The sequence below is a fragment of the Sus scrofa genome, chromosome X (assembly GCF_054392235.1).
Source record: "Sus scrofa isolate SSC_HxYL_T2T_F1_AM1 chromosome X, Sscrofa_HxYL_maternal_Yorkshire_Landrace_v2.0, whole genome shotgun sequence".
NCBI lineage: Eukaryota > Metazoa > Chordata > Mammalia > Artiodactyla > Suidae > Sus > Sus scrofa.
In genome coordinates this window covers 16,046,235-16,059,150 of record NC_139401.1, presented here as the reverse complement: position 1 = coordinate 16,059,150, position 12,916 = coordinate 16,046,235, and the positions used below count along the sequence as shown (strand labels likewise).

General features: G+C 36.9%; 1 protein-coding gene across 4 annotated transcripts in view; it reads left to right on the top strand.

Moving 5' to 3' along the window:
* The window catches only part of AP1S2 (adaptor related protein complex 1 subunit sigma 2), a 29,905-nt gene that overhangs the window by 2,243 nt on the left and 14,746 nt on the right, over positions 1–12,916 (top strand). For 3 of the 4 annotated variants that reach the window (XM_003134953.6, XM_005673456.4, XM_005673454.4), the window contains exons 2-4: positions 34–212; positions 7,235–7,343; positions 7,965–8,102. In XM_003134953.6, coding sequence (XP_003135001.2) covers positions 34–212; positions 7,235–7,343; positions 7,965–8,102 — 426 coding nt within the window. Of the gene's footprint in view, positions 1–33; positions 213–7,234; positions 7,344–7,964; positions 8,103–12,433; positions 12,529–12,916 lie in introns of all 4 variants that reach the window. The other variant, XM_085008563.1, reaches the window with a different exon arrangement.

Here is a 12,916-nt window from a genome sequence, read left to right as displayed (position 1 = left end):
TGCCTGTAATCTTCGTTTTATTTATCTTAACAGATGCAGTTTATGTTGCTTTTTAGTCGTCAGGGAAAGCTACGACTGCAGAAATGGTATGTCCCATTATCAGACAAAGAGAAGAAAAAGATCACAAGAGAACTTGTTCAAACCGTTTTAGCACGGAAACCTAAAATGTGCAGCTTTCTTGAGTGGCGAGATCTGAAGATTGTTTACAAAAGGTATAATTTTTATTTATTAGAAAGGTGAAATAGAATCATATGTTAGATCATCTATAATTTGAAAAATGCAGGATCTTGAGAGGTGACATTTATAAATAATGATTAATAAAGATATGCATGAAATAGGCCTAAGGTTTTTTTTTTAATAACTGTTCTTTTGATTGATTACCCAGGCAAAAATGCTAAAATCATGGAAATCTTTTCAAAAGAATTATGTAACTAAAGGCACAAATGATAATTCATGCTTGATCATCTTTGAAGGAAAATTCAATGAATGCATTTCTTTGCAGGAGAAAGTAAGATCAGTATTTTAAATTGTGTGAGTAATTCTCTGAATTTAGATAAGCATCTATCCATGCCCCCCTCCCCCACATACACACTTCTCCCCACAAATCTTTCAAGGAATGACTGGTATTTGACATGCTTTGAAATCTTTTAGGATCTCTTACTTGTAAACACCTTGGATACATAGATTATTTCAATCATAGATTTTTAAAAACTGGACATACACAGGATTTATTCGTTCGCAGTGCTTATTAATTTGAAGTATACTTGTCGCTGTTGGTGGAGGTGTCATTAGATCTGGTAGATAGGTAATTTTGCCAAGAACAGATTTTTTAGAATTTTGATGTTGCAAAATGACTCATAAATTGGCTTCAAATGCTAAGCTTTTTTAAAAATGCTATACATCTTTATTAATATCTGAAACTTTTTAATACCTTAAAATAAATTTCTTAAGATAGCTAATCGAGTTAAAGAAATATAATTACTATGTTTCTTCCCCTTTTCTGTTCCTTTACAAATAATTTCCTGAGTTTAAGAACGTTCCTGCATATTAAAAAATTCTCCTCTGTGGGGGATGGGCAGGGAACTAAATATGGGGGGGTTACGGGGAGGGTCAAAGAGAAGTCTGGGTTTTATCACAGTTTTCCTCTATTCTGCTCCAGTATGGGTGGGGGTTGTGGAGGAGATGGCAGAGAAAGTCATGATTATAGAACATCTAGAATTTTTTAAATACCATAGACCCCTCTTTACAATAGAATGAATTTAGTCATCTTGGGATGAATTTGTATCCAGTATTTGGCTTAGTATTGTTGAGAAAAAGCATAGCATTTTAGAAATAGGAAATGTCTTAGAGTAATCTAGTTAGGCGATTTTTTTTTTTTAAAGCTGTTTCCCCAAGGATAGACCCTTAAATGATAAAAGTGATAACGATAAAAGTGGAGGCACTCACGTGAAATCAGGACTGTATCTCTGCTCACTTGGCTTCCACCCTCTGCCGAGGAGTGGTTCCTGCGATTGAAAAATCACTGCTGTTGGTCAAACTTGAGTTTTTATAAAAAATGAGAATTTGGGAGAGGTGATTAGTCCAAGGGCAGTTGCTAGTGGCAGCTGTGGGGGCCAGAACTCAAATCTTAAGCCTGGAGGCAAGGTTTTTAAAACCGGGAAGGGAAAGGCAAATTTGCATTTCTTTAAAGATCTGCAATTGGAGAATGGGTAGGGGCGGGCAGAGACTGGCACCTGAGGAATCTGTTAGGAGACTGCATTTCCTGAGGCCCAGTAGGAAGACCTCTGCTGTGGGCTCCACAGGTGGAAAGAGCTGTTCTGAGGTAAGTTTTCTAAGACTTGGTCCCTGCTGGAAGCTGGGAGAGCAGTGGAAGAAGGGGAGGAGTGCGGTGATTCCACTGTTTTCTGGTTCACCTGATGGGGGTGAGGTAGAAGGTTGACTTTGTGGGGCCTGTGCTACTTCCATTTGGAGATGCCTAGTTTTCTCAGGGTGGGTATAGGCATGCAGGTGGGGCTGGGGAATTAGGCATAAAGTCTTAGATCACCAGCCTTCAGGTGGCAGACAAAGGATAAGTAAGCCACATTGGGGAAGGGGAGAGAGTTTCAAGAATAGGGTCACCAGTGCCAAATGTTGCGTAAAATAAAGAATCTATTAGATTTTACAGTGAGCATTTCACAAAATGCCCTTTGTCAGAACATTTTCAGTGTAATAGTGGAGACAGAACTCTCAAAGAAATGGGGTAAAGTGTGAAGAGGTGCAGACATTAAAACAGTGTCTTTGTTTTGCAATGAAGGACTGAAGAGGTAATAGCCAAGCATAAGCAGGAGTGGGGGATAGAGGTAAAAAATACCATGAGAGGAATTCCCATCGTGGCTCAGCAGTAACAAACCCCACTAGTATCAGTGAGGATGCGGGTTTGATCCCTGGCCTCGCTCAGTGGGTTAATTAAGGATCCAGTGTTGCTGTGAGCTGCAGTGTAGGTTACAGACATGGCTCGGATCCCAAGTGGCTGTGGCTGTGGCGTAGGCCAGCAGCTGTAGCTCCGATTGGACCCCTAGCCTGGGAACTTCGATGTGCCGCAGGTGCAGCCCTAAAAAGCAAAAAAAAAAAAAAAAAAAAAAAAGAGAGAGAGAGAGGCATGAGAGACTTAAGCTTATTTCTAGACAGGGGAAGGAGTCCCCCATGTGGAGGAGAAAAATACCAGCAAGAGAATCAGTCCCACGAATCAAGATTCCTGCAGCTGAGGGAAATGGCCTGTTAAACAGAAGGAAAGAAAGCATTAATTAGTGTTCTGTGCACAGAGTTCGTTCAGCCCAACCATGTCGGACCACCACTCTTTTAAAGGCTATGAGCAGTCATCTAACCTGACTCTGATACTTACATCAAGCTCCTATAAATAAAGGTACACTTAAAACAGCTTTGCTGAAATAAAATCCACGTACAAGAGTTGGAATTTATAATCAGTTCTCCTGTGCATCTCCCCATTTCATACCGAGAAAGGTCATCTATGGTACTTGAGGACATATATTTTGTAGATATGAACAAGTGGGTTTTTTCCCCTAGTCCAGCTGGAAGAGAAGAGCTTTTAAGCATAAGAATTACCGCTAGCCCCTGAGAAATTCTGAACTAGCACTTTTGCTATTCATATCAGCAAGTGATCTTTATGTCTGCCTCCTTCAGGTTGCCACATCCACATTCTTTCTCCCTGAACCTTTCTCATTAGAGTTGCCTGTCTTGGGGAGGGAGAGGTGAGAGGGAGTAAGGCTAATATAGCTGAAAAAGTAGACTGAAAATCTAGGGACTTGAATTCTATTTCTTTGTGCCATTAGTTAGTGTAGTGACTTTGAACAAGTCAGTTTGCTTTTGTTTCTTCATCTCTAAAATAAATTATCTTGAAGAGCCCATGAAGAAAGAACACTGCTTTTTTGATTCCTGTTTTGTGCAGCATGTTATGAATTAAAGTCTTAAAATTAATTTAAAAATACACATCTACAAATTACTAGCTTAAGAACTTGTCCAAGAGTACTGCATTGATTCTCTTTACTAACAAAGGAATTTATAATGACACACCAGGAGAATACTGAGAACCATTTGGTTACATTCACCCACAGTCAGCTGATATTTAGCAAACTGGAGAAGTCATGTGTTTTGAATGTAAGAATAGGCACTTTCAGATGTTCTCTGAGTGCCAGTAATTAGAGTAAGCCTTAATCTACTCTGCTAAAAACAACTAAACATACCTTTCTTACTAGTCTATTAATAATTTTACTTCAGATTTAGACTTACAAATATGCACTTAGAGAACAACATGAGCTCATTATTGAATTTTTAAAAACCACTTGGTTCTAAAAATAGTATACTTCACCTTCTGGTAATCTTTTACTAAATCAGTATAACAATTTTTATTTCTCTCCCTCTTCAGAGCATGTGAAATATTGCTTTGAATGTGTTTTAATTTTTGCCAGGTGCAGGATTACTTTATTTAATATAGTTCTGGGCTATATAGTTTTTAATATAAAACTTGGGCTCTAGAGTCAAATCACTGTTCCTGGGAAGGTTATTCAATTAATCCTGAGTCTCCAGCAAATGCAGATAATAACAATATCTTTCTGGAAGGGAGGGTTTTGTGAGGATTAAAAGGGTAAATTATGCTAAGGCCTTAGCTAACATTTATTGCTATATTCAGAGTGAGGACTCCAATGAATGTTACCTGTTACTATACCTCTGTTTTCTTTCTTAGGCTTTCTGGAAAGAGAAGCCTTCTTATAATCTTGATAACTGGATATTCACCTATAATGAAGAGTTCATTTAATTTGATGGTTCTCTTTGCATTCTGAGTGAATGCAAACATTTAGATAGTGTTGCAGGGTTTTTAAAATATCATGTCAGTGCTTAGACATAATCAGTCCTGGTGATATTTAAATTAATATGTTCATTAATTAATAAACATTAATTCTGAATGTTTCATACAGTCTAGGACCTTTGACTAGTGTTTAAGTGCTGTTTATTTGGAAGTAAAGAGGCAATGCTGTGGATAAAGAGCAAAGATGGTGAAAGCATTAGATTGCCTAAAAGCATGGAAGAAATTGAAATTAAAAGTAAAAGGAATTTTACCCAACATTGACTATTAACAAATTTCTTTTTTCAGTTGTTTATTTTTGTGTTTTTAGGGCCGCACCTGCGGCATATGGAGGTTCCCAGACTAGGGGTTGAATCAGAGTTGTAGCTGCTGGTCTACACCGCAGCCACAGCAACTCGAGATCCGAGCCACGTCTGTTACCTATACCACAGGTCATGGCAGCACCGGATCCTTAACCCACTGAGCAAGACCAAGGATCGAACCCATTTCCTCCTGGGTACTAGTCAGGTTTGTTACTGCTGAGCCACTACAGGAACTGCTAGTAAATTCTAATGAAATTATTTAATACGCTGTTCATGTTAGATTGTCCTCGCTGGTTTTTATCTTTCTCTCTCTCTTTTTTTTTTTTTTTTTTTTTGCAACCTGCCAGATCTTGAACTCACTGTGCCACAAGGGGACTTCCTTATCTGCCTCTTTTGGTGTGGGGGTGCACATCTTTTTTATTAAAGTATGGTTGAATGGTTGATTTACAGTTTTGTTCCAATTTCTGCTATACAGCAAAGTGACCCAGTCATACATACATACATTCCTTTTCTTATATTATCTTCCATCATGTTCTATCCCAAGAAATTGGATATAGTTCCCTGTGCTGTACAGTAGGACCTCACTGCTTATCCATTGTAAAGGTAGTAGTTTGTATCTAACAAGCCCAAACTCCCAGTCCATCCCACTCCCTCCCCCCTCCTACTTGGCAGCAGAAATGTCCCATTGCCTTTTAAAGAGATAAAACAGGATAGCGCTAAGAAGGAGAGGAAGCACTTTGTTAATAAAGTTGGAGGTGGTGCCCTGTTACATCCTTTATGGTGATAAATGACCATGTTTGAATGCCTTCTCTCTAAGACTGCAGGAAACCCACCATTTAAAATAACTTAGTGGGGAGTTCCCGTCGTGGCGCAGTGGTTAACGAATCCGATTAGGAACCATGAGGTTGCGGGTTCAATCCCTGCCCTTGCTCAGTGGGTTAACGATCCGGTGTTGCCGTGAGCTGTGGTGTAGGTCACAGATGTGGCTCGGATCCCGCGTTGCTGTGGCTCTGGCGTAGGCTGGTGGCTTCAGCTCCGATTAGACCCCTAGCCTGGGAACCTCCCATATGCCGCAGGAGCAGCCCAAGAAATGGCAAAAAGACAAAAAAATAAAAAAATAAAATAAAATAGTGAACGTAGCAGTTGGACAGAATGGACATGGCAAAAAGTCTGTGTATGACAAGGGATTCAGTACAGTAGAGTGAAAAAAGGCCTGGAGTTAGGTCTGAAGATCAGATTTCTTGTCTCAGTACAACCACTTAACAGGCCCTGTACTCTGTGACGTCTTTTTTTTTCCTTCCGTAATCAAGGATGATGGTGCTTCCTGTTGGAAAGATCCAATAAGATGGAATGTTTTTGATAATATTGAAATTAATAGAGTATTAGGAAAATCCAAGTAATTCTCATACTGAAGAGCAGGAATTCATTGAATTTCAAAACTGAGACTGTGTGTGTTTGTGTATTATTTTACATTAATGCTATGAGTAGTAATTGCCCATCGTGTTTTCTAAAACTCTCTTAAATGCTCCTCAGTGTGAAAATTACAGTGGCAGCTGAGACTTTAGAATGTCTTAGGTCTTTATTTTGTTTCTTTTCAGAAGCCTTAAATACATTTAAACCATTTGAAATACTCTGAATCCTCCTCAGAGGACTTGGTTAGGTCATAGTTCCTTATGCCTTAAAGTTGTGTGTTAGTAAGTTTTGGCTTCCTTAGGCCAAGTATAACCTTCTCCCATGCTCTAGAATCCTAATTTGGAGAATTGGGTTTTCAACCATATTACTTCTTTAAGGGTAAATAACCTAAACTTTAATAAAGTGGAATGTGGAACATTTGAGGGTGTGTCTCAATTTCCCCTGTTGTCTTTCTCTAATTTCTGTGATTACTTAGAACTGTTGTTTTTTTCTTGAGGTTTATTTCACAATCCTATAAACCTCCTTTGAAAAATAATTTTATGCTGTTAGAAGTTAAGAGAGTAGTTACCCTTAGGGGTGGGAGGTTGTGACCTGGAGAGGCTGCATGAGAAGCTTCGGGGGTTCAGTAATAATTGTTTCTTCATCCAGATGCTGGTATACAGGTAGGTTCACTTTGAAAACTCATCAAACTGTACATTTATGACTTGTGGTCTTCTCTGTCTGTATATTACACTTCCATAAAATGTTCCAGAATATTGACTTCACATTGGCAATATCTTCAATAAGTCCTTCAGTTGAAGAGTTTATCTTCTTCCTTGTTTACTTATAGTTTGAATTAGTCACCTGGTATATTTTGTTTTAAGTAAACTTCAGAACAACCTGGGTCAGCTTTTTTAGAATATTCACAGAAAGGAGCCTGAATGGGAGAAGAGCAAAAATAAGTTGATTTCCTAGATAGTGAGATTTTTTTTTTTTTCTTTTTTGCTTGCCTGTACTTTTCAAAATTTCTCTTTTGTGCATTTATTACTTTTATAGTCTAGGAGAGAAACAATTTGTTGTATAAGAGGAAATAACTTGTATAAGCTTGGGGTCTTTCACAATAGGATATGAAAATATATTTTATTAAAGATGATTATATGGTAAATTTTTTTTGTTACAGATATGCCAGTCTGTATTTTTGCTGTGCTATTGAGGATCAGGACAATGAACTAATTACCCTGGAAATAATTCATCGTTATGTGGAATTACTTGACAAGTATTTTGGCAGTGTGAGTAGTATTTTGTTTTAGGAAATTGAACGCCATGGTATATTTTTTTTAACCTTTTCTGTCACAAGTTTATTATTTGATTGTCTTTGGGATTCTATTTGAAACTAAGTGCAGGAAAGGGAAGGAATAACTCTATTTCTTGTCAGTGTGCATAGTCAGTTAATTGCCAGAATTGCTTGACCCCACAGACCTATTCACTTAATTATGCTAGTGAGAATGAGGTTTAAAATAGTGAAATAGAAAGGAGTCCAACTATAAAGACTAATATACTGGAAGTGCTTAGTATAGAATTTAGATTTGGTTAGCAGTTATAATCATATTAGCCAGAAATACATATTTCAAAAGATTAGTTTGAGTAGAAAATTATTAAGTTGAGCTTGCTAGGAGCTTTCAGAGTGTGGTCTTTCTTAGCTTGTAGGCATTGTATTTTTCAAGTCCTTGAGATTTGAAAATTAAGCTGACTAAATCAGTGATGCTTAGCAGGATTGCAATTTTTAGAAAGAATTAAGATTTCTTCATTTTGGTCAGATTTTATTGACTACTTGATAGATAAGTATCTATTGCTTTCTTCAGTTTATGTGTGTATATATATATATATTTTTTTTTTTTTTTGCTTTTCAGGTGTGTGAACTTGATATCATCTTTAATTTTGAGAAGGCTTATTTTATTTTGGATGAGTTTCTTTTGGGCGGAGAAGTTCAGGAAACATCCAAGAAAAATGTTCTTAAAGCAATTGAGCAGGCCGATCTACTGCAGGAGGTAAGCTACTCACGGTTCTCTTGACTAAACACTGGCATGTTTTGCTCTTCCTAGGGAAGTCTCAGTCATCTTCCCTCATTTTTACAATTTCCAAAATTACCCTGAAGCATGCTTGGCATGTACTGTCCGTGGTCAGTTTATTGATTGGAATATGTGTCAGTCACATCAACTCAGTTATCTATGGATGGATGGTCTACCCTAATAGTGGCCCATTTTTGAACCCCAGAACACTAGAGTCTAAACCTTTAGAGCACAGATTAAAATGGGAAAGGTAACAGTAATTTGAGAACTCTCTATCCATTGTTCTGAATTATTTAAGATAACCCCTTTTCTCATTATTAGTATAGATAATCAGGAGTTGACTGTGAGATTATGACATTTTCATTCCAAGTTGGTTCATATTTTCACCTCATGTCCATTAAGTGCAAATGTAGCCAAGCAAATGATAGTGTTGTAATTACACTTTTTGTAGAATCCTCTAGTTTTGTGTTAGCAAAACTAAAAAGTACTTCTACTTCTCTATACTTCTCTTAAATAACAAACCATATTCTGCCAACCATTGATTAAACCCCCTTCCTTTTCTAATTGGCACAGCTGTCTTGGGTTAATTGTGTATTTGATGCTTCTGTATCTTCCATTTCTGAAGTTAAAAGTTTCATGGATTAGGTGGCCTTTTCCTAAAAACTTAATGATACCTTAATTCAGGTACCAAGTTGAATTATGCTTTAGTAATAATTGTGGTTTTAATCAAATAGAAAGTTCATTAGCATGAGGAGAAGGAGCTAGTCATTGTAAAAAAAAAAATGTAACGTTTCATTAAGGTAATTTATTATTAAAGGAGGCTTTAACTCAGAGTAGATCTTCTGTATTTTAACTTCTTAAATGTTGGCCTCAATCAGGAGAGTGGCGAGCCCTCCATAACCCCTCTGCATCAGTCACTGACTAGGTCAGTTGTGGGGATTGTTTGAAGCGGTGATGACATCATCTGGACCATACATATATAAAATATGAGACCATGCTTTGTTCATTTAATGATCTTGAGTTACCAAAACAGTGGTTAAGGTGCCTGCAAAAGTGAAGTATTTTGTTGACAGCCCTAATACCATCTGCTGTTCAGTAGTGAAATGAGTACAGCCCCCTTTCCGTGTGTGCAGTTTGCCATGGTCGTTTATTAATTGATTGCAGACATGTCATTGGGAGATTTAATCAGGCTTTTCTAAAAATTCAGTCAAAACAGGGTCAGAAATTAGGAATTTTTCATTTATGTTCCTTCCCTTGGTCACTTTTATATTTATTATGGAACTGTATTCCGATCTATCAGATCCTGGTATCTCCTCCAAGATCATCATTTCCTGATTAATTACATTTGCCTTAAAACATTTGTAGGAGTTCCCCCTGTGGCACAGTGGGTTAAAAATCCGACTGCAGTGGCTCGGGTTGCTGCGGAGACATGGGTTCAATCCTTGGCCTGGCGGGGTGGTTTAAAGGATCTGGCATTGCCACAGCTGTAACAGAGGTTGCAGCTGCAGCTCAGATTCAGTCCCTGGCCCAGGAACTTCCTTGTGCTATGGAAAAAAAACCCAACACATTTGTAAATTTGTGTAAGTTCAGCTTTTAATATGATTTTTCTGGAGACTAATGTTTAAGGCATTGATACCTTCTCGTGTCTGGATTGTTTTTAAGCTCTACTGGGAAGTCGCTGTATACTTTACAGTGTAGCATATATGCTATATTAACTTAATAGCATGTATATGAGTAATGTACTAGAAGGTAAAAAAGTTATTTCAGGTACATGTTTATTGGTGAATGTGTGTGTATCTCCCCTATCGAAGTATTTTAATAAGAAATAATGCCTTCTTTTTTGAAGTAGGTATCTGTATCTTAATTGGAGCAGGTAGGAATGGAGAAAGAAGAATGTCCATGATCCCATGCAAAATTCTCCTTACCCCATCTCACCCTAGTTTCTTTCTTTCTTTTCTTTTCTTCTTTTTTTTTTTTTTTCCTTTTTAGGGCCGCATTCGCAGCATATGGAGGTTCCCAGGCTAGGGGTCAAATTGGAGCTACAGCTGCCAGCCTACACCACAGCCATAGCAACGCAGGATCCGAGCTTTGTCTGCAACCCACGCTACAGCTCATAACAAAGCCAGATCCTTAACCCACTGATCGAGGCCAGGGATCAAACCCACAACCTCATGATTCTTGGTCAGATTCATTTCCACTATGCCACGAAGGGAACTCCGCTCACCCTAGTTTCAGGGGAAAAAAAAAAAAAATTGACTGCTATTAATTACAGTTCCTTGTCTTTAGAAGAGAGCTTTAGCCCTATTTCTCATCTGTGATTACCTTTACATTGTTTTATACATAAACAAAATTGATACTGCATTAAGACATTTTCTATTCATTGGTCCAAGTGAACCACTTATCTTAGTTTAGTCTTGAGGAGGCAGAAAGTGGCTGGTCCATTCTGAATTTAGAGTGAGGCTAAGGTCTTTATGAAGCCAAGCTAAAGTCTGTATGGGCACTTAAGCTTCAGGTTACTCTGTTCAGGTTAACAGCTTAACCTCTTTATTCAGGTTATTCACCAACATACTATCACAAGAAATCCAGGATGACAAGATGTTTGTTTCCTAAAATAGAGTCATTTATATGTTGATAGATGATAGAAGTTTACGTCTCTGGGAGAGTATTTGAATATTGTGTTCATAAAATAGATGATAGAATAAGATGAGAAAAAGCATTCCACCGACTGCTAACAAAGATTTGTCTGGAACCATGATAACAAAAATGAACTATAATGACAGCTAATGCTTATTGAGCACTTAAATGCGAGGCATCCTATGCTAATTATCAGGATGCCCTGAAAATGGGTCAGGAGAGCCTTTTTAATACATGAAGTAGAGGCTCTGTGAGGTTCCAGTGACTGCTCCTAGGTAGCACTTGGCAAAACCAGGATTCTAAACCCAGATCTGCTGCACTCCAGAGCTTTATGAAATCTTAACCACTGTGCTCTATCCACCCCAGCCCCCATTCATATATTTTCTCGGTATGTATATTTTAAACATTCTGTTTTAGATACCAACTTCTGTATGTCTCAGTAGTGTAGTAAAGAAATACTTCTCCTGGAGGTTTTTCTGTATTGAACAGAGTTTTCCTAAAACTGATGCCACCTTTTACTCTTCAGACTGGAAATTTTGATTGTCCAGATTATCAAAAGTTGGAATTTATTAATCAAATATAGAGCTGTAAATAATGTTTTTAAAATCATTTCTTGTTGGATTTATCAAAATGGATCTGTAGTAGCTTTTTTGGTCTTATAATTTAGGGTATAATATTCACTTTGTCTAAGTCATGAAATGATTTTACTTGCAAAATTATAAATATAGCTATAAAGACACTTATCTGAGTGTAGCCTTAAATTTGTAAAATCGTACTTAATTGATTCTAATCTAGTTTTTCATGTATTGTGTTTTTTGTTTTGTTTTGTTTTTTCTATTTGGTGTCAGGTCTTTTATTTGAATTGATTATTTCTAAATACCAAAGATGGCTTTGCATTTATAATGAAAATATCTCTTGGCTTAAAGATATATGCAAATCACAAAATGATTTTGGTTTTATTCCTTTTGACCTCTATCCTTAATGTTTATTTACTTCAGAAAAATTTCTTTAAAATTTCCCTTTTGACCAATTTGTAAATGTCATAGGCAAACAGGACAGACAGTCTATGGATAAAGTAGATTTTCTGTTAGTATTTTATATTCAGTAATGAGAATGTAACATAAATGTGTATTTGAATAATAATTACTAAAAAAGCAAATATTATGATTAGATAATAAAGGTATCTTTTTTATTTTATTTAATTGCTTGGTAAAGGAGGGTTTAGTTTTGACATTTCTAGACCAAACTCGATGTTTATCCCTTTTGGTATTCCGTTGTATGAATACATAATTAGATTTGGGGGTAAAGCCCAGAAAAATTGGTCCATTATCCAATTTTTGATGTTTGACTGTTGGAATTTAAAACATGTTTTATTAACATGCCACTGGTACTTAACTTGATTCTTAAATTATTAAAGTGCAACATGCTGACATTACTAAATTGACTTTTTTGTTTTGTTTTGTTTTTGTTTTTGCAACACTTGAAACATTTTCCCCAGCACCAATTAAATACCTATTTTAAGCTAGATTTTTTTGGAGGGAGGGCATGAGAGAGTGGTACAGTTGGGTTTATTTTGTAAACATTACATATACATATAATGACAAAGGAAATATAGAGTACATTTTCTTTGTAAAGTCAGGCACTTACCAGTTTTTCTCTGCTCCTTAATTTTATAGAGCCAAAATGAAGAATGGGGAGGTTTGTCTGAGGATATCTTATGATAAAGAGCAGTCTAAGGCTTTAGTCCCTTTGACCCCCAACTTATTTATTGGTAACTACTAAATTTACCATTTTTGTGGCATGGATAAAATGGGGTGTTATGCAAAGACTGTTGCACGTGAGATGATTTCAAGTCCTTGCTTGATCCGTGAAGATCAAATAGTTAAATAATGGGCATTGGGCTTTAACCTTCAGCGGTAGATGCATGATGGTGTTGATCAGCGCTTTGAGATGTGTCAACCTTTTTTTTTATACTAACAGCATCATTTTGAAATTGGGGGGGTTCCTTTTGAGCTTGTTTGCTGTTGGTATTGTATCTCACCAAAGTAATCTGAGAAATGAAAAATAAGTGAAGTACCAAAAGCAAGCATTACACTCATGAATTTGCTTCTACTTTGAGGTGATCCACTTTATGAATAGATTTATTGGATTTACAGTTG